Source organism: Ambystoma mexicanum, chromosome 8 (assembly GCF_040938575.1).
Source record: "Ambystoma mexicanum isolate Mex_15411 chromosome 8, UKY_AmexF1_1, whole genome shotgun sequence".
Taxonomy (NCBI): Eukaryota; Metazoa; Chordata; class Amphibia; order Caudata; family Ambystomatidae; genus Ambystoma; species Ambystoma mexicanum.
The window spans coordinates 533,828,901-533,854,061 of NC_090929.1; the positions used below are offsets into that span (position 1 = coordinate 533,828,901).

Consider the following 25,161-nt stretch of genomic DNA (forward strand, 5'->3'; position numbering starts at 1 on the left):
ACAGGATCGGGGACAGGATTACACACAGGCACCTCCGCGGCAGCCTGTGCTGCCTCCTGTCCCTGCCCCTGCACTGCACCACTGGCACCAGTGGAATCCCGACCTCCAGACCCCGTCTCTGTCCTTTGTGCGGCCTCCTCCTCCACCAAACCCCCCACCAACCTGGATGACTCCGTGCCATCTTCCTTCGTCGGACCCTGTGGGGTCTCAGCTGCCCCTTCTGCTGCCGAGAAGTCCAACTCCGACCTCCGCCTCTTGGACTTACCCTCGGCAGCTGTGGCCTGGGACGCGGCACCGGACTCCTCACTCCCTGACGAGATCACAACCTGGGAGGGGAGCCGGGCCTTGCGTCTCCGGCTGGCGGTGTGATCCCCGCCGCTGTGCTCCACAGCACCATCTCTGCCCTCTTCATCAGTTGACGCTGCAGACAGGGAGAGATAGGAGACAGGCATCAGGACACTGTACAATGGACTGATACACACATGCCAGTTGTACATGAGTGGCAGTGTCAAACTTCAGACATGGCATCACAATCCACAACACACATGGCATGTCAACTCACACAACTGAGCAATTCCACAGTCATATGGCAACAGCCAGCACCATCCATATACATACAACAGCATGAGCAGCCAAAGGTGAGCCAGACATCACATGAAACACAGGGAGTGCACTTGACATTCACACACGCCACCACACTTACATGCATGTGTACACCTCCACCAACTGTCGCAGTGATGAGATCGGCATCCATGTCACATCTGGCAATCAGTCTTCTACATATAAGTCTCCCAAGCATCCATGTTGCATCACTGTTGCACCCTTGTGAAATACACACACATGCACATGTACACGGTGCAGATACATGCAGCTGGAACCGACATCCATGTGTGACACCACAACTATGCCAATTTACATACACAGTCATTCAAGCATGTGTGCTCACACATCTGCATTTGGCATGCAAGCTTACACACACATGCACCATTCATGTGTCTCACACATGAGAGGACTTGCATGTGTTAGCCTCACGGCCCTGTACATACAATCCATACATGGCCCTTCAAAACCACATGTGCAACCTGCACACTACTGGCACACCACCACACGCACAGCTTACAATCAGTATGCATGTACACTTACTGGTCGACTCCAGACGGGTCTGCCTCTCAAGGACCTGGACGTGGAGCGCTGGGGATATGCGTTCCAGGACCCTCATTTGATGTTCCGACAGGTGGCCCCGGGGCCCCTTAGCATCCGCTGCCTTCAAGAGGCGCCGGGCTTTGTTGAGGGTCCTGGACCTGAAGTCCTCCCAGCGCTTCTTGACATGTTGGAATTTTCGGACTGCCACCCCCTCCGCGTTGATGGCAGTCATGATGTCCGTCCAGATCCTGGTCCGTCCTTCCTTGTCGGCGTGCGAACTTCCGAAGAGGTCATCATACTGCGCCAGTACTTGCTCCACCAGGACACCAACTTCGGTGGCAGTGAAGCTGGTGGCCCTCTGCCTCTCTGGCTGGGGGTTGCCAGTGGTCTCAGATGGTGGTGTGCCTGACATGGCAACCCCAGAGGCAGGTGTGGGTGGGCAACTGGGTCCTGGGGCTGGGCTGTGGAGCGATGGTATCCCAGTCGGGAGTCTTCAGTTCCAGCAGGGGTGGACACAGCAACTGGACCCCTGCAGATGGCTGATGTGCAGGCACCAAATAGCAGGGCGCGTGGGCAGCAGGCAGTCAGGCAGCAGCAGATGGCAGGTGGGAGCATGCTCGGGGCTCTGGGGGGCAGGAAAATGGCCTTCAGGGCAGGAGCATGGTCTTCCGTGTGTTTTCGAGTGGCCAGCTTGATATGGAGTGATTTGGCACGTGAAAAAATTGCACGTCAGCGTGTAATTCGAGGAAAGGGCCTTAGCGCGTAAGCGCGTCAGCGCACGCACGCGATTCCATTGGACCAAAGGCCCTTAGCGCGTAGGCGCGTAAGTTACATTACGCGTGCGGGCGTTTCCCTCATAGCACGTGATGACAGAGCACACGTGGAAAAACTGCACGTCCGAGTGTCATTGCGTGTAATTGGAGGAAAGCACCCGCGTACACGCGTATCTGACGTGTACGTGTGGGCTGGTTTAAAAGCTGCGTGTAGGACGCCATTTCCTTGTACGTGCTTTTGGTGGAGAGCAAAGTTGGTGAAATCTGTACTTCTTGTCGGTTCACACGCGATTACTTCACAGCGTTTCTAGTTCGTACTCCCTGTTACCTCTGACAGCTCTTTTCTGATTTTTTGTTGGGCCTGTTTCCTCAAACAGAGTTCACTTCTCCTTTTGTCCTGTCTCCTCAGACAGCGTACAATTCTTCTTTTGGCGGGGGTTTTGCCAACGCGCACACACACGTATTTTTCACGTTCTTTTTCCAGGCAGACGGTGAGTTCCGCACGTACTTAGCAACTGTGCTTGCCCCGTGTGTCGCGTTCCCCTTCAGAGGTCATTGTAGGCTGCGTGTATTACGCGTACGCTTATTTTTGTGTTTCTGGTTGCCACAGCATAGTGCGAGTTCATTTTTTGACGCACGTGGTCTACGAGGGGTTGCGTGCACGTTTATTTTTGATTTTGGGCTGCCTGTGCATTGCGTGACCCATCATCTTCCCCCAGTGGTCACAGACAGCCCTGTTAGAGCACTAGGGTACGAATTCCATCTGGTATCCTACCCCTTTGACCCCCAATTGCCCAGGACAATAGTTTACTGCAACTCCCATACGCACAACAACATCAGTCCCATGGCTGGGAGGCGACGAAGCGGTAAGGGAGGCAAAGGTGGCCGACCCTCAAAAGGTGGTCGTGGTGGGCGCGGTTGCGGACGTGGCTGGGATTTGCAGGGTGCCCCTATGCCCCCATGTGTGGAGGAACAATCAGGGACACCCATGCCCCTCCCATGGTTGAGGGAAACGTGGCTGACACCATCCAAGCTCAGCCCCTGTTGGACCAGCCCATTGTGGCACCTGACCTAGCACAGGATGACTCCCTGGCTGACTTCCAGGTCAGCAAGTCTAGGCCACGTGTGGCGGTGCAAGTTGTTGTCACCAATCCACGTGGATCTGGGGTAGCTATGTCATCTGCTGCCCCAAGTATGCAGGGTGGGGAGGCTGCAGGGGCAGCTGCAGCTCCATCCGCCCCAGCTCTGACTCTCCCAGCCAGGACAGTGTCAGTCCCAGTCCATCAAACTGACGTTCCCCCTGCCAACATTACCCTGCAACCAATGCCTGCATCAAAACTATGGTCATTGTGCATTCCCACACTCCTACTACCCAGTCCACCGGTGATTCTGCCCCTACTGACCAGAGCGACATAAGCCACTCTGGCTCTGCTCCACCTTTAAAGAAGAGGAAGAAGGGTGCTCTGGTACGGCAGGCTGAGACCCCAGACACGGCTACACACTCCGGTACCTCAAGGAAGCCTTGCTTCAATGATCCGGAACTTGATGCACTTGTGCACTATGTGTCGGCACATAGCTACGAAATGTTGGTGACTGCAGGGTGCAAGACCACACCTGGTCAACGTAAGGCACACTGGCAGACCATCGCTGACCGCATAAGTGCCCTTGAATTTGTGAGGCGCTCAGCTGATGATTGCTACAAGCGGTGGAATGACCTGAAACGCAGAGCAAAGAACAAGCTGGCCTCAAATCATGCCGCTACTCTGGTGACTGGCGGTGGGTCTCCACAAGAGGACAACAAACTCACTGAACATGAGTCTGTTGCTGGGGCCTTCGTCACAGAGGAACAGATCCAAGGTTGGGAGGACTACCTGATTATGAAGCATTGTCCGGTGAGTGCCCATGCATGTGTGTGTAATGCATGTGTATGTTGTTTGGGTGACGGGTTCTGAATGAGTGCCAGGTGAAGGTGTATGTGCCTGAGTGGTATGGGTCACCCATGTGCTTCATCCAAAATATTCAGCGGCCTTGGATTTGGGTGTGACAGTATCCCTTCTGCCCACATTAGTAATTTGGCTCAACCTTATGGCAGTTGCCCTTGAAGTGGTATCTTGCAACAACATTGTTTGTATTTTTCAGTGTTCGTTCAGGCTGATTGTTTCAATTCTCCCACTTTGGCTACGCACTCCTCAGCCCTATTGTCACATTTGTGACATGCTTCTGTCATTGATGAACCCCACATTGGACCACATGTGTTACCTTGTTAGATGAATGATTTGACCATTCAGGCTAATTCAGTATTGGCCTGATCACAGGAATTTTTGGGGCCTGTTTGAACGTGGAACATGATAGTTGTTTCCTGTCATGTTGAAGTGACAAACCATTGATGTATACATCGGCCTGCAATCACTGTATTTTTGGACACTGGATGTGTTGCAGTGTGTGGCATATGCCTATTTTTTCACACTATGTAGCATTTGTCATCTCATCATGTCCATCTCACATGGAAGGCTGACAGTATTCATTCACTGACATATGGATGTACTTGTGGAATGTACCATGGCTATGGTACATGCCATCTGTGTGATGGCATGTGTCATGTATGTGTATTGGACATGCCACTCACAGGCCAATGTGTGATGGCAGTGCTACCCAGCATGCAGCAAATGTGTTGCTCTTCCATGCAGGTGTCATCAGTGTCTGCCTTTTGGGTCCCCTTCAAACTCAGTGACAGTGCATGCATGGGAGGGTTATAGTCATGTGGGACATGTGTAAATCGTGTAAATCATGTACTGGTTATGTAGCTTGTCAGGCCTATTTGTGTGCTATGGTGCTAATGCCTGTTTCCATTTTTTGTCTTTCATGTTTTTGCAGGGGATGACGCACTTGATGTTGTTGAGGTTGAGGAGATGGTGCAGACTCAGGAGGAATCTCAGGCACGACCGGGCACCAGTGGGGGACGTGCTGTGGTGGTGGGTGATAACCCATTCTTGATGCAGAACATTCTATCGAGGGGTGCATCTGGGTGCACCTCCCCAGACCTCTATTCAGGTGCTGATTCGGATGATGAGACCTATGTGTTGTCGCAGGTAAGTGTTTTTGGCAGGGATTCTGTTCTGTCCAACCCACCTGTACCAGGGGTAGAAACTTCTATGGGGATGTCAGTGTTGGTAAGTCCGCCTTTGGCGGTTACGGGTGCAGGGTCACACTCCACAACATCTGATCCTGTTCCTGGGCCAGCTGATCAGAGGGGGAATGCAGTCCTGCAGCCTCAGGCAGTGCCGGCACAGCAAGGCGCAGATCGCCTTGCCCCAAACAGGTGTGGTGCCCGCCGACGCGGTGGCCGTATGCCACCAGGCAATACCGTATTGGAACAATCCATTTACGGTATGGCAACATCAGTTAAGATGATGGCTCAAGCAATGGAGAGGGTGGCCACTTTCATTGCCCCCCTGACAGGCAGATGGAGCTACTACAGCAGGCAACAGACTCCATTTGCCAATCACACAGGGAGGACAGGTTGGCGTCCAACAGGGACAGACGGGCGGCACTGGAGACTCTATGCCAATCGATATCAATAGAGTCACAGGGCCACAGGGAAGCCCTAAGGGGTAGAACTCCATCACCTCAGGGAGACTTTTGTTGACCTTGAGGCTTCCACTAACTTGAGGACAGAACAGCAGCTGGAGCGGCTCACACGTTCGCTCTCAGCTGAGATGCAGACAACTCGGGGGGAGATCCGTGCATCACGTCAGGTGCTGCATGGGGATCTCCACACTATAATCCTCCAAAACGAGACCTTCCACACCCACATGCTTGCTGCCATGGAGGACCATACCAGGGCTTTGCGTGGGCTGCCTCCCATTGCACCACCACCTCCTGTGGCAGCAACACCTCCTGTGGCAGCAGCAGAGGGTGATGATAGCGACAGCAGCAGTTCTCCCACATTTGATTTGTTTTCTTTTTTTTTGCAGTGTGTTGCCTTGTGTGGCTCCTGTGGGCATCCACTGTATTCCGGCTGGGCACATGCAGGCTTGTCCTGAGTTTGGGTTAGATGCTTGGGTTCGTGAGACACACACCCCTCCTGCTTCCCGTTTCCATGGGCTTGCAAAGGGTGTGCCCAAGTGACATTGACTTTCACGGTGACGTAGGACTCCCATGAGCTGTGTGGGCAGTCTGTAGTCAATACTGTGTATACATTCCTAGTGGATATTGTTGTTGAATTGTACACTGCATGGTGTATTGCTATGTGCTTGTGCATCCATGTCTTTCGCCTAATTTGCAGGTTAATTCCTCATGTCTTCACAAGGCCGTCTACTTTGGAGATGGAGTTCATGTTGTAAGCAGTGCACTTGGTCATTTGCGTGGCAGAAGCACTGTACAGTTGGAAGTGGCTGATGTGCTGGCATGATCAGGTTGTAAGACTACCACGACTTTAACTTAGTACTGTCATGTTTATGCTATGTTTGAGGTTGTGTAGCTGCATTGAATTGTTGGTAAGTATTTGGTCATGTGTGTTGTTAGTTCTACATTACTGGGAGCATATTGTGTGTGGGCAGTTTCCATTGAGGACACTGTACTTTGACACTTGTGTGATGTTTTGGGGATTGCTTTGTTTGCTCTCACATAGCATAACATGCCATGGTGTGTTGGGTGGCGGTGATGGGGAGGGGTTGGGTGACATGGCACTGTTGTCATGTTGTATTTTGCAAGGGGGTAATGATTTTTGCAGCATAGAAGTGTGTCTTTTGATGACACACCATTGGTGGTGTTTGTGTAGGTAGGGCACACAATGTAACACTTCCAGGTGACCAATCTCAGGCTGGTATGGTTGTGACAGTTGACTGTCCCTTATGTCATCATCATTGATTGTCAGCTGGCATGTGCCAGGGCTGTGTGCACTCCACAGGGGTGTGATTTTAGGTGAAGTAATTATCCACCAGCTGTGTACGGGCTGCCTCACCCCGTGCCCTTTCCCCTCCCACGCGCAGTGGGCATGCTTGTGGTTGGGGATGTGGGGACACCACTATGTCCACGGGCAGGCCCCGGCATCTTGCAATGTTGTGCAGGACACATGCTGCCACTATGATCCTGCACACTCCTGGGGGAGCGTATAACAGCTGCCCGCCAGAATGGTCAAGGGAGCGAAAGCGTGACTTGAGCACTCCGAATGTGCGCTCCACTATGCCCCGGGTTGCAATATGGGCTGTGTTGTATCTTACCTCGGGTGGCGTGGTGGGGTTCCAAATTGACGTCATCATGTGGGTGCTCAGAGGGTAGGCACTGTCCCCTGGGGAGGTGGTGATGGGTATCATTAGTGGGGTTGTGACATTGCTCAGTATCTGACATGCATGCATGTGCTGTGGCATTTATACTCACCGAGCAGCCATGTATCGCCATGCCGCCCAGCTTCTAGGTCCCGGTTTAGGGTTGACATTCTGTAAATAAAACTGTCGTGGGTGGACCCTGGATAGTTGGCATATACTGAGGTGATGATTCCCTTGGCATCACATACTACCTGGACGTTGATGGAATGCCAGTGCGTGCGGTTTCTGTAGATATGCTCTGATGCCCTGGGGGGACGTAGAGCCACATGGGTGCAGTCAATGGCACCTAGCACTTTGGGGAAGTGTGCCACCCCGTAAAAATCCTGGACGACAGCCTGCCTTTCTGCAGGTGTTCTGGGCAGGTATATGTGCCTGCGGACTGATGGGCGTGCAGTCATGATGTCCAAGACCTGGTGTAGACAGCGTGACTGCGTGGCCTGTGACACCCCCCCACTATTGCAGATGTCCGTTGAAATGATCCAGTGGCCAAGAAGTGCAGTACATTGAGGACCTTCTGCAGGGGGCTGAGTGCTTGGGAGCACAGGGTGGGTGATGTGAGGTCATCCTCCCACTCACTGACCAGGTCGAGTATTATGTGAGGTGGAAACCTGTACCTCCCATACACCTGGTCATCAGGCATCCCAAAAAGGGTGGTTCTGGGTGTAAAAATTCTGGGCCTGACTATCCTCCTCCTCCTCGTGCGGTATCCCACAACCACTGCTGCTAGGAACGGTATATTCATCCTGGCGTCTGTGCTTGTTTGTTGTTTGCGCACACTTTTATGCTGCGTGGGTCCACGTACGCCTGCTTCCTGCTGGCGTACGTGTTTCCGGATTAGCGCGTCTTTTTTGGCATACGCGTTAGCCCCGTTTGATTCCATGAATACGTGTTTTGAACGTGCGTGTGGGCGTTCCCCCCACTTGCCTCCTGTACATCCCCCGTGACGCCCACATTTTCACGAGTTGTTCCCCATTCCGCATGTCACGCCCCCTGTTCCTCCTACTTTTGTTGTGTGCGCCGCGCTACGTGCGATTTCGCTGTGCGCTTGGCGCACGCTGTTTGGAGACGTGTGCGCCAGCGTGCGCCACGCAGAATTTTGTCGCACATCCTGGAATTTCCTCACGCACTGACCTCCATGAATCGCTGTGCGTGGGTTTCGCTGCGATTTTCGCGCTGGCACTGCGATTCGCACGCTTTCGCACGCTTGCGCTGAAAATTTCAGCGTACATTAATTCCATGAATCGGCGGGTTAGTGCGAGTCGTTTTGAACTCTGTTGACCAACCCATCTAAATGCGGCTTTCGAATGCAGCTCTGAACTCCAAGCTCTCAAACTGAACTGGATCTTCAGAATCCAGACTAGGAAGGTGTTTGTGATAATACACAGGGTCAGAAGTGGACATCCTACATAGAAATCTATAGATTCCCAGACAGGCCAAGTGGAGGCAGAGTTTGCATGGCCAAGGGTAATTTCTGGGAATCCATTTCCGGTCAGGCCTATGCACTATTGCCAGGAGTAGAAGAGTGAGGTACGATCTGGTGTACAAGGCAACCCCAGATTGCCTCTAGTTGCTAGTTATAGGATTCAAAGGAACGGAAGGCCAAGGAACGACAAGAGTTAATGATGGGATCAAATAGCATGAACGGAGGATAGCACGGGGAAACACGCTGCTCTGCTAGATAGACACAGCAAGCAGCCTGCACAGCAAAGTATACCTACTGGATACCCTATACAGCTCACACCTAGAATCTACTCCAAGTCAATTCACAACCATATTCATGTAGTAAAACAAAATTATTGAGGTATGCCAGGACATGGAAGCGCTTAAGCAATTAGATTATATGTAAACGTACTAATGTTGCACTACGACTGGCTGCAGCCCTATGGTGAAGTAGTAAGCACCTCAGTACCTACTAGCATAGAGAGAAAACAGTAAAAATTCCACCAATTGTAAGCGCTGCCAGAAAACAAAAGAAATTGGAAACTTGAAGTACTGAAACTTAAAGTAGCAAGATACTAAACGAAGTCACTGTTAGAAAGAATTCCAATGTAAAATTCAGTATTTAATGTCCATATTCAAAGAGTCAGAGATCTTTGCCGACACGTGTTTCGACCTCCACAGGTCTTTTTCAAGGCAAAGCTCTATTTCCAAAATTACTCTGATGTGTTTCCACTTGAAAGAAAAGCACGTCCTCAAAAACACGAATGTACGTCGAATCTTGTTTGAGCACTGCAATGGATACCGTATCTTTAAGGCCTCTAAATGGCGTGTCCCAAGTATGCTGCTGTATGTAAAATAAGTGATACGAGCGGCATGTAGTGAAGCATACTTGGGACACGCCATTTAGAGGCCTTAAAGATACGGTATCCATTGCAGTGCTCAAACAAGATTCGACGTACATTCGTGTTTTTGAGGACGTGCTTTTCTTTCAAGTGGAAACACATCAGAGTAATTTTGGAAATAGAGCTTTGCCTTGAAAAAGACCTGTGGAGGTCGAAACACGTGTCGGCACAGATCTCTGACTCTTTGAATATGGACATTAAATACTGAATTTTACATTAGAATTCTTTCTAACAGTGACTTCATTTAGTATCTTGCTACTTTAAGTTTCAGTACTTCAAGTTTCCAATTTCTTTTGTTTTCTGGCAGCGCATACAATTGGTGGAATTTTTACTATATTCATGTAGTACCCTAAGTACATGGCATGAATCCTAAAACAAAATTCATCAACTATGCATCACCAACCTACAGGACTCGACGCCATTGGTTGTTCCACTGCTCTTCCATTTACTCGCACCATCAATCTTTGAATATTTGATAGAATAAAGTTAGGAAATTGTGAAGTTTCAGCAAACCCAGGCAAAGAGTGATGCCTCGTATTAATCTGATGTGTGCAGCTGGATCCATTTCCAAAGAGCGAACCCCACATTGAGTGAAAAAAGGGTGCGTGTATGAATTTTTTTAATCAAACTACGGAGGATCAAACTACGGAGGAACAAAGATAAAAAATAAGAATTGCAATCTGTGCATTTTGTAGCATGACGTTTGCTTCCAAGCCCAATCGAAGAATCACAGCTCTGCTCATTTTTAATTCAGCCCTTTTTTTAGACATGACTTTCTACTCCATGGATCTGCAAACATTGGGCCTCATTACGAGCTTGCCGGTCCAGATAGAATGGTACTGGTAAGCTTGCTGGTACCGTTGTATCCGGATCGGCAAACTCAGAGTTGTGCTCGCGGGTGCCTTTAATTCCGCCAGGTCTGACATGGCGGAATGGAAGGCACCCGCAACCACAGCTTGCCTGTAGCACAGGCACCGTAATGATTGGTTCTGGTCAGTGGAGTAACTTTGCTGAAAATATTGGGGGGGGGACATCACATCTGATAAAAAGGTGCCCCAGCCAAATGAATGGGGACAAAATGGTGTGCCATGAAAATTGGGGGGGACAAACACCACTGTCCCCCCTAAAATTACGCCCATGGTTCCGGTGCTACAGGCATCCCCATTCCCATTGAGCCCCATGGGGCTCAAATATGAATGGGGATCAACCGATTCCGGCACCCACGAAAGGGCAATTACCGGGTCCGGCGGGCCCGGGTATCCTGGTAATTGCCCATTCGCAGGTGCTGGACTTTCTGGCCAGTTTGGAGGTAGCCTGCCGGTTTTACCAGCAAGGCCACCTCCAACCTTGTAATGAGGCCCATTGTCTCTCATCGTTTTTTGGACTATGACTCCCATCCGCCCACATAGTCAATGGTGAGGGTTCATGGAGGTTGTAGTCCCAATCATCTGGGGAGTCCAGACCTGTGACCTCCTCAGTACGCACACTCGATATTTGTTATGTAACTGTAGCAATTTATTTTGATCAGTGCCATAAGACCACTCCGGTGGTGATGGGTGCAGAGTAAGTGCCTACTATCATAACGTGATCATGACATAACAACACTGTCAATGTAATAGTGACTATGGTGTAGTCCACGTGTAGCGTTGGAGGTTAAAGTTCACTCACAAAGACTCCACTTATCAAAACACAATAGGTCCTAATGGATAACAGGGCCCACCCTGGAATGCTTCCTATGCAAGCAAGGACGCATTCCAGGCCACACTGCCATCCATGGGCGTAATTTAATGGGGTGCAAGGGGGTTTGCCTCTCCCCAACGTTTGTAGCACGCCATTTTGTCCCACTTATTTGTCAGGGATACTTTTTGTTTAGATATCATGCCCACCTCCCCCAACATGTTCAGCAACGTTACTCCACTGCTGCCATCTTAAGGAAAGTGATCATTTAAGCGCCCGGGCTGTCCTGGCTTGTCTGAACAATTAGCTAAGGGTTCCGTTATGCTGCTCAGGCCACGGAAACCCAATCGGCTACCCTGCACGCGCCCTGCCTGCCCGCCGCATTGGGGCAAGACATCAAAACGAAGGATCACTTTGCTTGCATAGTTCTCCTCGTCATCGGCTCGCACGTGAGCCCGCTCCCAAACCGCAAGAATGGCGGTTGCGCCACCTCCGACAGACGGACACCAGCTGTAAACCGGCGCTGACAGAATGCTTGCATTCCATTGGGTCAAAACACGCCATGTTTCCTCCCGAGGAAAAAAAAAGATGCCAGTCATATTATGCACGGGATAAGGGCATGGCGTGTTGACAAACGGAAAAGGCCAGATGTCGGTCCTCGGCATAAAGTCATCTTTCCCACACGCTGACGTTGCAGATATTTCAAGGCTATGAAATGCCGCGAACCGTCATGAGGTGCTGGATGTACCTAAGGCGAAAAGAAGCCAACAACAAGAACACGTCAACCAATTCGGCGGCTAGCTCTCTACGGCCACGTTTTCCGCTCGTTGGTGCGTGCATTGCTTACGGTTTCACTCATCGCGACCTGCAAGTGGGTTAGTGCCCGTTCTAAATGTTGTCAATAGACGTACGGCCCCTTGGGGACAGCCGCAGTTTTTCTGGGAGGCCCTATCCCTGAGAAGCTGCGAGACTGATGCATAGGAAGTTAAATGTCAGGTTCTTCCACACAAGTGACTGACTGGCCAAGGCCTGAAGAAGCATTAGTTTCACAAGGAATTTCCGAATCTTCCCAGAGGGCTGTTCAAATGATGTCCTGCCATTGTCATGCGAGTACAAATCAGGCAGTGCAGATACTCTTATAATTGGCCGTTGCTGTGTCAGGTGTGAGTATCCTTTGCACCAATGGACTTACCTCTCAAGTTTCCCAGTTCCATGCGGGCCACCTAGAGACAGTCCTGGGTTTTGCTTCCAATTGCATGCTGGAACTTGTAGTTTTGTTGTTCCCATTGTTAGGATGGGGCTAGAATTCTCAGCATGTAGTGTGAAAAAAACTGAAGACTGGATCGAGCGCATGGAACCCGGAAACTTGACAGGTAAGAAAGTGGCGGTCCCAGCGAACCTTGGCCCAGGCCGGTCTCGTCCCTCCACAGCGGGAAAAGCTCTATTGCTCCCTTGCCAGAGTTCCAGGATGGCCGAGGGTGCTGTCCCCAACTATGGGCACCTGCTACCACGTGGGTCATCCATCCCCCTGCCCAGGGGTGGTTTGGGTGCTACGGCAGGGACCCTGTCCCTCCCTGGAGGGAAAAGCTCTAATGTACACAGGCCAGAGCTCCAGGGTGGCCTGGGGTGCTGCCCTTACCCTTGTATGCCTGCCTCGCATGTGGGTCGACCACCCCCCTGCCCAGTGACAGTCCTGGGGCACCCTGACAGGGTCTCCGCCCCTCCCTGGAGGGAAAAGCACTAACGCAGACCGGGCAGTCAAGGATGTTCGGGTCAGGTGCCACCCTGCCTAGCAATGGTCCCGGTGCACCCCTAAAGGGGCCCTAGACATCTCCCAAGGGCTCCAGAGCCCCAGGATGCTGTCTGCTGCAAACCACTTCCCCCGGCCATGGGCACCCCGCAACCGACATCGACTTGAGGACCACTCGGCCCTACCTACCAGGTTTCCCAGTTCCATGCATAAAACCTCAAGTCATTCCTGATTTTTACATGAAATTGCATGCAGGAACATGTAGTTTTGTTTTTCCCATTGTAAGGACGGGCCTACATTTCCCAGAATGCAGTGGAGAAAAAAGGACTGGCTCAAAGAGTGTCTCGCATGGAACTCGGGAACTTGGCAGCTATGAAAGGATGGTCATCTCCTTAGCAACAACTGCCTAGGATTGTCTGGACATATCACAAATGGGCTGCCCTTACAAGGCTTAAAAGCACAAGACCACCCATCAGTCCTTACCAATGTTCCCATAAAAGAACTTTCAGTGTGTCCTCTCTTTCTACTCTTGCCTGGAAAGTGAGGATAGGCAGAGATGTTTGGCTCTGCTCCGAGTGCCAAGAGTCAACATGGCAGCCCTAACGCTCCACAGAGCCCATGTAGTTGTGTACCCACCACCCTCAGACAATCACTAAAGGAATGGTCACCAGGAGGGAAGCGATAACCAGGGCATCAGAATACTGACCCTTGTTTTCCTTTTGGTAATGAAATATGCGGGATCAGCCAGCATGCTGGAAATGCTGGGATGGACCACCCCCCTTTCCTCAGCTGCTGCTGCCATGTTTCCAGAATGCAGGAGCAATCACCTTCTCCCTCCCACTGCACCCTGCTGCTGCTAAAACTCTCCCCTTCAACACCTTTGCTGCTGGGGCTGCTACAGAATCGGCACATCTTTCCGGGACATGTGCCGAGCCTGATGAGGCAATGGGGCTTGTCCTCAGATGCCCTCAGAAAGAGGGGAAGGATGGGGCTGTTCGATCCCAAGAGAAGGAGCAGCCAATATTCCCAGCAAGTGGGTGCAGAGAGTTACGGCAAGGCAGCAAGGTTCAGCAACTGACCTACACAAAAAGAACGGGTGATGTAGGCCGTAAGGGCCAGACAACCCTGTCTAGTTTATTTATTTAGTCATTTATATAGAGCACATAACCAAGAGGCATCTAGGTGCTTCTTGCTTAAGAAGGTGGTCACAGTGGTTACTTACTGCAGTAAAGGTTACAGAGTGCAGAGAAGAAAGCATGTAACTCGCATCCCCAGCTCCAGGCCCCCCGAAACTAAGACACTCTGCATCCCAAGCATACGTTATCTTACCCTCACTGTCAGGAAGTATTGATGCATTGTATTTATTTAATTAGTCAGTCAGGATGTCAAATCAAACTGAAATACCTTATATGGAAAATCTAATGTTAATTCTGGGTTGAGGGTGCCTTTACAATATGCAGTGGTCAGTGGACTAGCCTCGTAATGTCAAGTAGATTGAACAAGGAACATAGACCAGGGGCGTTAACAAGGAGACAGACATAAATAGAACGACCATGCAGGGCCTTATTCCAGTTTCTATGTTTCATTTAATATTCATATTGACATATGTACATTCCTGAGTGACAGAAGGGGTAGGAGTCATAAGAGGTGGTGCACAGGTTCATGTGTGGCATTCTCATTGTCTAATGAGTGCATGACTCCCAGTCCCAGGTCCACAATCCCCGAGGATTGGGGATGGCAGATAGTGGGGCCCAAGGCTGAGGGTGTTGTTAACAAGATGGGGAATGCTTACCAGGGTCCCCAACAGGTCGAGGAAGGAGTAGGGAATGCACTCGACTCTGTCTCAGCATGGTGTGTTGTGGGCTTGATAGTAGGGAGGTCAGGTTGTGCACCCTCCACAGAGAACATGAGTGATGCAACAAAACGAGGCCGCAAGCAGAGGCACACTCATGTCACCCACCCTTGAAAAACGTGTATGTCAATGTGAGTGTGGTAAAAATCATCCAGACATTGCCCACACAAAGCTTTGAGAACTGCTGGAAAAGCAGAATGGGCAAATCCAGAGCGAAGTTGCAACACTGCTACCCTGCTGCCACCTCCTTCATCCCCTATGACTCTCTGGTGCACTTTCCCCCACCCTCACTAACTTTCTCTTGTCCACTCCACTGACTTTCTTCAGCCCTCTCGCCTCTCCCATGCCTCTCAATAACTCTGTCCTGCCTGCCTAACTGTCTCTCCCCTTTAGCCATTGACTGTCCTCCTGACCACTGTGTTCCCACTCAGTCTCTCCTCCCCCCAGCAACTCTCTCCTTCCACCCCAACTCTCCGGTGCCAGAGATGAATCTCTGCTTGCCGTGCCATGACTAAATGTTGCCTTCACTGACTCTCTCCTGCTCCGACTCTGAGACCCTCTGAATCATTCCTGTCTTAAGGCTTTCTTCTCCACCAATGACTTTGCTGCCCTCTGTCTCTTGGTGCTCTCTCTGGCTCTCTGCAGGCCATGATGTGGATTTCCTACGCCTTACCATTGACAGCCCCTGTCCCATTTCCTCCTACTCTCCTCTTTCCTGCCTATACCATCGGAGGAGATCTCTAGACAAGTCCTCTCCATGAAATTCTCCTCCGAACAGGTGCTCCCATGCTCCTCCAGAACCATCAAGGACAACATTGCATCCCTTGCTCCAGCCTTGGCTGATTTCTGCAATCACTCCTTTGACCCTGGCTCCTTCTCACTACCCCTCATGCAGTCCCTTGTGCACCCTCTCCTCAAAAAGCCTTTTTCCGACCCCTCCTGCCCAGTTAACTTCTGCCCTATCTCCTTTACCCCCTTCCTGGGCAAACTCTTGGAGAATCTGGTCATCTCCCAGTTGATCCAACACACTGAATCTGTTGGTTTTTTTCCACGACCCCCAGTCTGTCTTCAGTGCAGCCAGAGGCAAGGAAATTGCACTCCTGAGCATCCATGAAGATTTGCTCTCAAATCTCGATTCCAACTATACTTCCATTCTCACCCTTCTTGATCTTTCATCTGCCTTTGATAAGATCAATCATGCCACCCTTACAAATTGTCTCTGTGATACCCTTGGCATCACTCTCCTGGCACTGGACTGGTTGACCTCCTTCCTCTCTGACCAACCTTCCAAAGTTCAACTGGTCCCTTTTCTTTCCCCCATCACACTCTACACCTGCGGCATCCCTCAAGCTCTATCCTCTCGTCGTGGCTCTTCAACACCTATTTTGCCCCTCTAGCCTATTTCATCTCTGCCTTCTCTCCTCACTTCCAGTGTCATTCGGATTACATGCAACTCTCCTTCAAGCTTCCCTCCACTTTCACCTCTCCCTCGACTCTCATTCTTGACTGAGTGCCATAGAGGCATGGTGTGCTGCTAACGATCTCTGCCTTAATGCCAGTAAGACTGAGATCCTTCTCATCGGGGCCCCTGCTTCCTCCTTCCCTCCTACTCTCTGGCCACCCACTAAGAGCCCATCCCCTCCTCCTATTGTGAGGCAAAAAACCTTTGTGTTATCTTCAACTACTATCATTTCTTCTCTCCTCCATCGTGGGCCTTGCCAAGAAGGCCCACTTTCAGCTGCACCTCCTCAGATGCATTCCCTCTTTCCACACCTTCCCACAGAAACTCATTGTCTCCAGAGCTCTGGTCCTTTCTAGACTGGACTACAACAACAGCCTCTTCCCTAATCTGCTTACATCCTCCCTTCGCCCACTTCAACCAATCCAGACTAGGACTGCAAGTCCAATTACCTCATCTCTCGGGTCCTAAAATTTCTCCACTGACTCCCATTTGCTACCGGGATCAAGTTCAAAACCCTCTGCATCATTCACAAGGCTTTCTGGGGCCTGGGACAGCACTACCTCCAACTCTCTCTCCCTAAATACCTCCCTGTTTTAGCCCTTCGGTCTTCTAGTTCCAAATCTCTGCAGATCAGATGCAATTCCAAACAACAGAGCGTTGGGGGCAGGGTATCTCTCTCTTCCACAGGAGCCAGTCACTGGAATGGCCTCCCTGCCCCTCAGGTTTGAACCAGATCTCCTTAAGTTCCAGAAGTTTCTCATGACCTTACTTTTCACTTCTTCCTTCTCTCTCCCCTCCCCAGCTAATGTCCCCCTCTGCCGCTTTTGACTGGCTGCTTGGTTCCTTCTGAGTCATATAGGTCACCAGGAACTCCTTGCCCAGTCTACCCAAGCACTTTGTTCTCCCCTGACCCCCCCCCCATACCTGCACTTGTCCTAACAGACTCCCTCTCCCTGCACTAACCTTTCTGGGCCTACACCGCTACTGAGCCCAATCCAGCTCCATCCTTGCACTTAGCACCTCGACCCTCACTCCCTGCACGCCTTGCTTTCCCCAGGCACTTGTCAACTTGCCCTCCACATAGCACTCCCTTAGCCCTGTGACCCTCTCCACCCTTGCCCCCCAGCACTTGCGTGCTCTCTACTCTTCCCTTCTCTCCTTAGCTTAAGCACATTAATGCACCGACCGGCACTCCCCCCTCACTCCCCTGCACTTCTTGTTGTTGCACTTGCACAACCCGAATGACGCAAGGCCTAGTAGGACCATTTTTTGTGATTCTTCATTCCTCCCCCATCCCCCGTCCCCTGTTTGCCTTGTGGCGTCTTGAAACACTATTTGCTGTATAGGTGCATTGTAAATACCCAATAAATAAATAAACAAAAATCACTGACTCTCTCCTCTCCTTCACCCCATTGTCTATCCTAGACTCTCAACCAAATATCTCCACAGCTCCACTGACTCTCTCCTTCTACCTCCAACTCTGTCATGCCCCCAATTAATCTACCCAGACCTCCACTGACTCACTACTTTTACCCCCAACTTTGTGATGCCCTCAATGAATCCCTCCTTCCCATCCACTGACTCAATCTTAGCCTGACTGAATCCCTCCTGCCACTGACTCTCTCGTGCCCCTTGACTCTCTCTGGCATCCGATTCTTTTCTGTCCCCCAATGACTCTGCTTCCCACGCAACTGTCTCTGAGCCTCCCGACTGATTCCCTTCAGCACCCCCATTAATTCTCTCCTGCATCCCCCCGTGACGCTCTACTTTCTGACAAGCACTAACTCTTTCCTGCCTCTCGTTCTCTCTTTCCGCACTCACTGGCTACCTGATTCCGTCCCTCACTCAGTCCATCCCTCCTGCCCCTCACTCTGTCTTTCCTGATTATTATTATTAATTTCTTATTCTCCGCAACACACCAATAGGCCTCAGTCCACAGAGGAGGGCAAACAAGTCACTGGCTCTCTCGTTCCCTTCCTCTCTGACCTGACCCCAGATCACAGCCTCTCCTGTGGCCTCTCAAACAAGTTTATCTCCTCTGTCCGGGTAACTTTCTCATTCCTCCCTGGCTTTCCGCAGCCCTCTGACGCCTTCCTCCATGGGAGCGATGTTTTATGTATCACGTTTGAAACTGCTGCACAGTGGGTGAGGAAAGTTCACAGACCATGACACTGTTCATTCCCCACATCCTACACAACATTTCCCCACATTTCATCCTTTGTGGTCTCACCTTCGCAGGTCTTCCCGTCCTCCTTTAAAGACTCTCCATCGGGGCACTTACAGTAGAAGCTGCCAATAGTATTGCAACACTGAGTCTCACAGCCACCATTACTGACTTCACATTCATTGACATCTGGAAGGTGGGAAAGGAAAACAGAAAATGTACTGTGTGCAATAGCAATGTGAGCATCACATTTACATATTAGCAATTTATAGGCATGATGGTAGCCTCAAAAATATGAAGTTAACTACCAAAAGACGATTTGTATGTGCCCTGTCTGTTCTACATGTTCTCACACTAGTGCTTCAGAGCTGGAATGTGTGGCAACAAGAAATGCTCTGTAAATCCACACAGGGATTTGGTCCCAACAGTGGTTCTACTTATGCACCCTAATACCACAGCATATACAACTCTTAATTGAATGTCAAACAATTTTGTATTCACTATTTGGTAGCATTGCTGAACATTCAGGCTGTTCTCTGTGGAAGGCAGATGGGTTGGCACAAGTTAAAGGATAGCACATTGACACGATCACAATAAATAAAGGAGGTTGCATGTGTTATATGTATTGTTTATATTTTGGGCAGAGATAGCCACCCTATAGTTAAGGTGAAGCCTATCAACCATAGGAACAGCAAATATTTTATTGTTAATAACTTTTGAGCAGTAGGACGGATCAGCATGGCGTTTGACATTATTATATTAGGGCCCAGGCCCCACGGAACTGAAAGGTTTTGTGCAAATCTGTTATGGTTTAAAAGATATAAAGGTTAAAAAACGATGTGTTTTTTCACTTTTCTATTCATTTTCCCATCGAAAAAATATCAAATGTTTGCTCGTGATCACACCCTAAACTGCAGGATGGATTTGTTCCGAATAAGAAATAAGTTGGGCACGAAGCGCTTGGAGGAAATCCTTTCCTTTTTTGGCGCAAATCCATCACGTGGTCATTTTTTAATTGTGGTGCCCTGTACCCAAACTGTTAGTCATAGCTCCCATGATGCATTGCAAGAGAGAGGCTGAGAGGCTTTTCAGAAAAAAAATGCAAATTTCCCCCAAAATTCTATTACTAATATCTTTTGACATGCTGGGTGGATTTGGATAACATTTTCCAAACATACATTTTGTCAAGAGTCCCACCTGCCCCCCGAATCCCGCAACCAAATGGAAAATCTTGTCAACAATACGTTACAAAATGAAAAGTTTATTAAGAAAATATAAAGATGCTGTTTTCAGCCTGGTCTCATTAATGATCCCATAGAGAAGAAGTGCAGTTTTTGGACAGCCATAGCGTTAAAACGTCTGGTCAGATTTGGACCAAATAAGAAACAATTTGGGCATAAAGCTTTGACTTAATTTCCTTGACTGGATTGGGGTAAATCAGACAATATTTTTTCAAATATTCAACAGAGTCATGGGGCTGCCCCCTGCTTCTTAAAACCTTTATATATATTCAGCCTTGGTGCTTTGCAGCAGAGCTTGAGAGAGGCTTTTCAGAAATGAAAACCTAACATGTATTTTTTGCTCAATGCGAGTAATTCCTGTGATAATACCAGGGAGAAGGCGAAAATGATAGAACTCAAAAAGACATTTGGAGAAGGAAAAGGATGCCATCACGCTTTGGAATGAACTCCCCCATGTCCTGAGAGAGTGTAATAACCTTCTTCTTCTTCTTCTTAATTATCGGAAGCGTGGGCGGACCCACGCAGGCGCTTCCCCATCCTATAGGATGATGTGCACCGCACCTACTAATTATTATTTGGCTCCATTTAAGCTCACAACTCCTCCCACCTCCCCGTCTGTCTCACAAAATCCAACATCACACTACTCCTCCTCCTGCCTCTCTCCCCATCACCTCCCAGTATAATCCTCTCACTCAGCTCAGCCAGTCCCAACGCATTCAACCGAACCCTCATCAATTCTCTCTCCGTAACATGTCTTCCACACCTAATCAAAAAATGTCCCACCGTTTCAGGTACCCCACACACCGCACAGTCCCTTGATTCACGCTTCCCTATTCGAAATAGACAGTCGTTCAGCCCCACATGACCTATCCTCAACCGATTCAGCATCACCTCCTCCCCCCTCCTCCATTCTAAACTCCCTGCATCCACCTTCACCGACACTTTCCCACGAACACCGAACAACCACCTGCCCTTCACCCCATTCACCCACCTCTCCTGCCATTCATCCAAGACCCGTCTCATCATCACAGCCTTCACCTCATCCATACTCAAAGGCAACCTCACATCAATCGCTCCCCTCCTCATACCCTCACCCGCCGCCAGATCCACCAACTCATTTCCCAAAATGCCACTGTGGCTGGGAACCCACGCCAACTCTAAATCCATACCCCCACGCACACACCGATCAATCTTCATCCTAATGTCCAAAATCACATCCTTCCTATCACCATCCCCTGCCACAATCGCCTGTAACCCACTCAATGAATCTGAGAACACCACCACTTTCTCATACCTCAACTCATACACCCTGTCAATCACCAATGCAATCGCCACCATCTCAGCCGTTCAAATAGACACATCATTCGTCAGTCTTCAGATAACCTTCTCGACTTCAGAAAGAGACTCAACATTCTTCTGTTTATGTAGTCACTCCTAGGTGATCATTGATTCTTTTGAACAACAGTGCTTAGATGACATGGCCGTTGGCGCTGTATAACTAACAATAGCAATAGCAATCAGATCAGGCTGGAGTTCAGGAGTAGGAAAGAAGACACCATGTGAAGTTGGTGATTTGTAGGTAGGTTCAGCCTATTATGGGTAGAAAATGTTTGGTTTATCCGAGGAAGACTGCAGGAATCTCATGAGATTACTGCTGCATCCCCACAAGACACACTCAGAAAACATTGTGCGTCACACGAAACGATGAGTGATAGTGGGTAATGGGAAAGGGTTAGAGAGAGAAAAAGCAATTGAGTGGAGTGAGGGTATCTGGAAAAAAAGAAGGGGGACACATATTGAGTACCTGTGAGGAAATGGAAGACTTTTTAATTCTGAGCATTTCTTCCTGTTATCACAGGAATCCGTGGACTGCTACTTCTGTTATTGGACATGATTACTGTGAAATTATTGCGGTAACAAGGAGTTAGAAAAAAAAGGTTTTGCATCTGCAGTGCCTACATCCACTGGGCAGGGAGTCATGGGTGTTTGGTAACAAATGAATGGTGTGATTTGGCCAGTGGTCATGGCTAGTGGCCCAAAGAAAGCTATTGGTGCAACAAGTACAGAGGCCATGGCTGAAGGCCATAGCTGGTGAGACATCAAGAAATGATGCACCATATACAGAGGTCAGGTCTGTAGGCTATGGGCGCTTCCAATGGCTGAAGGCCATAGCTAGTGGGCCAAAAAATAATAATTGGTGTAACACCTACAGTGGCTACAGACTAAGTTCCCACCGGGTACCACAGTGGTTGGAATTGTCATAAATACAAATTAAATGCTTTTTTGTATTCCAAATTAACAGATTACCTTCCAAAGTATGTCATGCTTATATACTACTGTAAAAATGTTGTCTGCATGCCCTTACAATTGTGCACTGTACACTACATTTAAAGAAACTAGAGCAGAATACTATGCAATGTGTAAGTATGAAATATGTGCATATATGTTATGTAGCAAAACAGAGTTATCATATTTCAAAATTGAATTAATCAAATTAGTGATGTCATATGTGATGTAATTAGTGGCCATGGCTAGTGGGCCCCAAAGAAACATATTAGTTCAACATGTACAGTGGCCACGGCTGTAGCCTGTTGCCACTTGTCATGACTAAAGGCCATGGCTATGGTACAACATGTACAGTGGCCAAGGCCGAAGGCCACTATCCATGGCTAGTGGGCCCCAAAGAAACTATAGTATAACAAACCCTTGAAATTCTGTGAAAAATCTTTAGTTAAGTGAGAGTTAGGGTAATCAGATTTAACATGAAAAATACATACAAAACCTTTGAAATTCACTGAAAAACCTTTTAGTTTGAAAACAGTTAAGGTGAACAATACATTGCACCAAAACCTTTCAAATTCAGTGAAAAAAACCTTAGTTAAAGAGACATTAAGGAGAAAATGTAAGACAACAACACCCTTGACATTTGGCAGACAATTCTGGCAAAGCACCTTAACTACATGTCCTCTTTTACACAGTGTATGACCACAATGATGACATCAGAGTTGACATCACTGACTAATTACATCATATATGACATTACTGATTACATCACTGATGACATCAATGATGACATCAGAGATGAGATCACTCATTATGTATGCTAACATATTTTTGGGACAATCTCTTGGTACATATGTTATTTCAGTATACTCAATAACAATAAGAACATGACAGAACAATAGATGGGTACACATATATGCTATGGGAACCTCTGGAGCATTCATTTGTAGCATTTATGAAAGGATAACATTTAAAATATAAATGTAAAATATTTTAAAAATACCTTTATTTCATTTAATCGCAATACATTAAAATAATCCAGTGCATAGAATGAACCTCATTGTGGCAAATGTACCTTAGACATTTGTAAGATAATATAATATGCACATACACTAGTAAAGAAATGATGATAGGAATAGATAGAAATAGAAACACGTTGAATTCTAATTATTAGGAAAATGCTAAATGTACAGATTTACATTATCTATTTTGCTTATAAAAACTGTATATATGCATATACCATATTGGGTTTTTAGGGGTAGGATAGGCGTCACAATTAGACAGATTTTAGGGGATAGAAAAGGCATCGCACTTAGATGGATTTGGGGGATAGGAAATGTGTTGGACATAGACCGATTCTGGGGGTAGGATAGGTTAGCTTGTGTATCACACTCAGAAGAAAAGTGCAGAAAGCACTGTACTATACTCAGTAGAACCTACAAAGGCTACAGCTTTTATTGATCCTGGAGGGACTGTGCAGGTTTGCCCCGTCTCACAGTTGGAAGAATTGTGAAGGATGTGCCATGTATCACACTTAGAAGAACAGCATAGAAAATAGCTATTGTATTTATGCTCACTAATACAATCCACCCTGTGCATGATATCTAGGTGAGGGCAGAATAGTTGGGGCTAAGATCCGAGATGAATGTTGAAGGTAGCAAGAGCACTCATGCATCTATTAAGTTATAGCCAATGCCTTTAAACCTGTTGCACTCCATGCTCATGGAACGTTAGCCGAAGGCACCGCCAAAAACCTGCATGCATCTGCCATCATTCACCACTTAAATACACTTTGCACATCACCTCTGCCATGCCAGCTATTGTGCATGACAAAAAATCGACAGCTAGCTGCACACATAGAAACTATCCCTCTCTCGCATACCCCTATAGACTGCCTCTCACCATTCGTCCACATCCCTGCTCGACTCGGGTGGCTAGCAGGGACTCAACCTCCCATTCATAGCTCCGTACTGGCCGTTATGCACACAGACATACTAGCACTTCTCAAATATTTCCCATTCCTGGACTTCGGTTCCCCAAGGGCATTTAACCAACAGCGTGTTGTGACCATACAAATGGTGAAAGGTGCAATACAAATGATATAATACAATATTGTTTTCCAAATGAGAAGTGTTAAAAAACACATGTTAAACAAATTACCTGCTCTAATGTGTTGTGATATATTATAACAATTCTAATTAGGGGTATTCAAAACAATTATTAATACTACATATTTACATATATACAAAAGAAATGAACATTAGAAACTGAAGATTTACTTTTAGACATGTAATTATATTGCTTTAAATTATTTATTTTGTAAATTAATTATGGCTTGTTTTTTACAAATCTTATAGATGACATACCAAAGAAAATAAACCTTTACACACTATACTATTTTCTGTTGTACTAAATTTTGTATGTACTTCACATTGTGGACAATGAACTAAATTTAAAGAGATTACAGCAGAATAAAATGTATTTTGAAAATATGTCCATATATTTTATGTAAAAGCAAATAATCCTAAAAGTTGAACATGAAATTTATGTAATCAGCGCTTTAATCAGTCACGTCATATATGTTGTTATGTCAGATGTCATCAATGATGTTATCAGTAATGTAATTTGATGTAATTAGGGATGTCACCAGTGATGTCATTAGTGATGTAAATTCTGACCAAGGCTTTTTCACTGAATTTGAAAGGTTTTGTTGCAATGTATTATTACATGGTATGATATGGCATTTATAACGCTCCTGTACACAAGTGTTTCTTGTTCACCCTAACCATTTTCAAACTCAACGTTTTTTCAGTGAATTATATATATAAACATTTATTTACAGGAATATATCATACCAAATAGTTTAGTAAAGCTTTTGATAATCACAAGACAAAATAGTAAATATGTACTGGTAAAAAATAAGTCTAAAATGTTTAAATGCAAATACCAGAGTATATCACTCCTACTATCTGCCCAAGCAACAGCAGTCGTGAATACCTACGATCGAACATTCTAGACTGTTTTACGTCTCTAACGGGCCTCTAATAATGCAGGCATTGGTGATCTTAATTCAGTCAAGGTTTGGTTGTGGATGTTCCCATGTGAGTTGGCGTGGTCTTGCCCCGAAGCAAAGTACTCACAGTGCAG

At 47.9% G+C, this 25,161-nt stretch overlaps 1 protein-coding gene across 1 annotated transcript in view; it reads right to left on the reverse strand.

Annotated features, from left to right (window-relative positions):
- The window catches only part of MEGF6 (multiple EGF like domains 6), a 1,562,146-nt gene that overhangs the window by 554,552 nt on the left and 982,433 nt on the right, over positions 1–25,161 (reverse strand). The window contains exon 5 of the mRNA XM_069610227.1: positions 18,557–18,679. Coding sequence (XP_069466328.1) covers positions 18,557–18,679 — 123 coding nt within the window. The remainder of the gene's footprint in view (positions 1–18,556; positions 18,680–25,161) is intronic.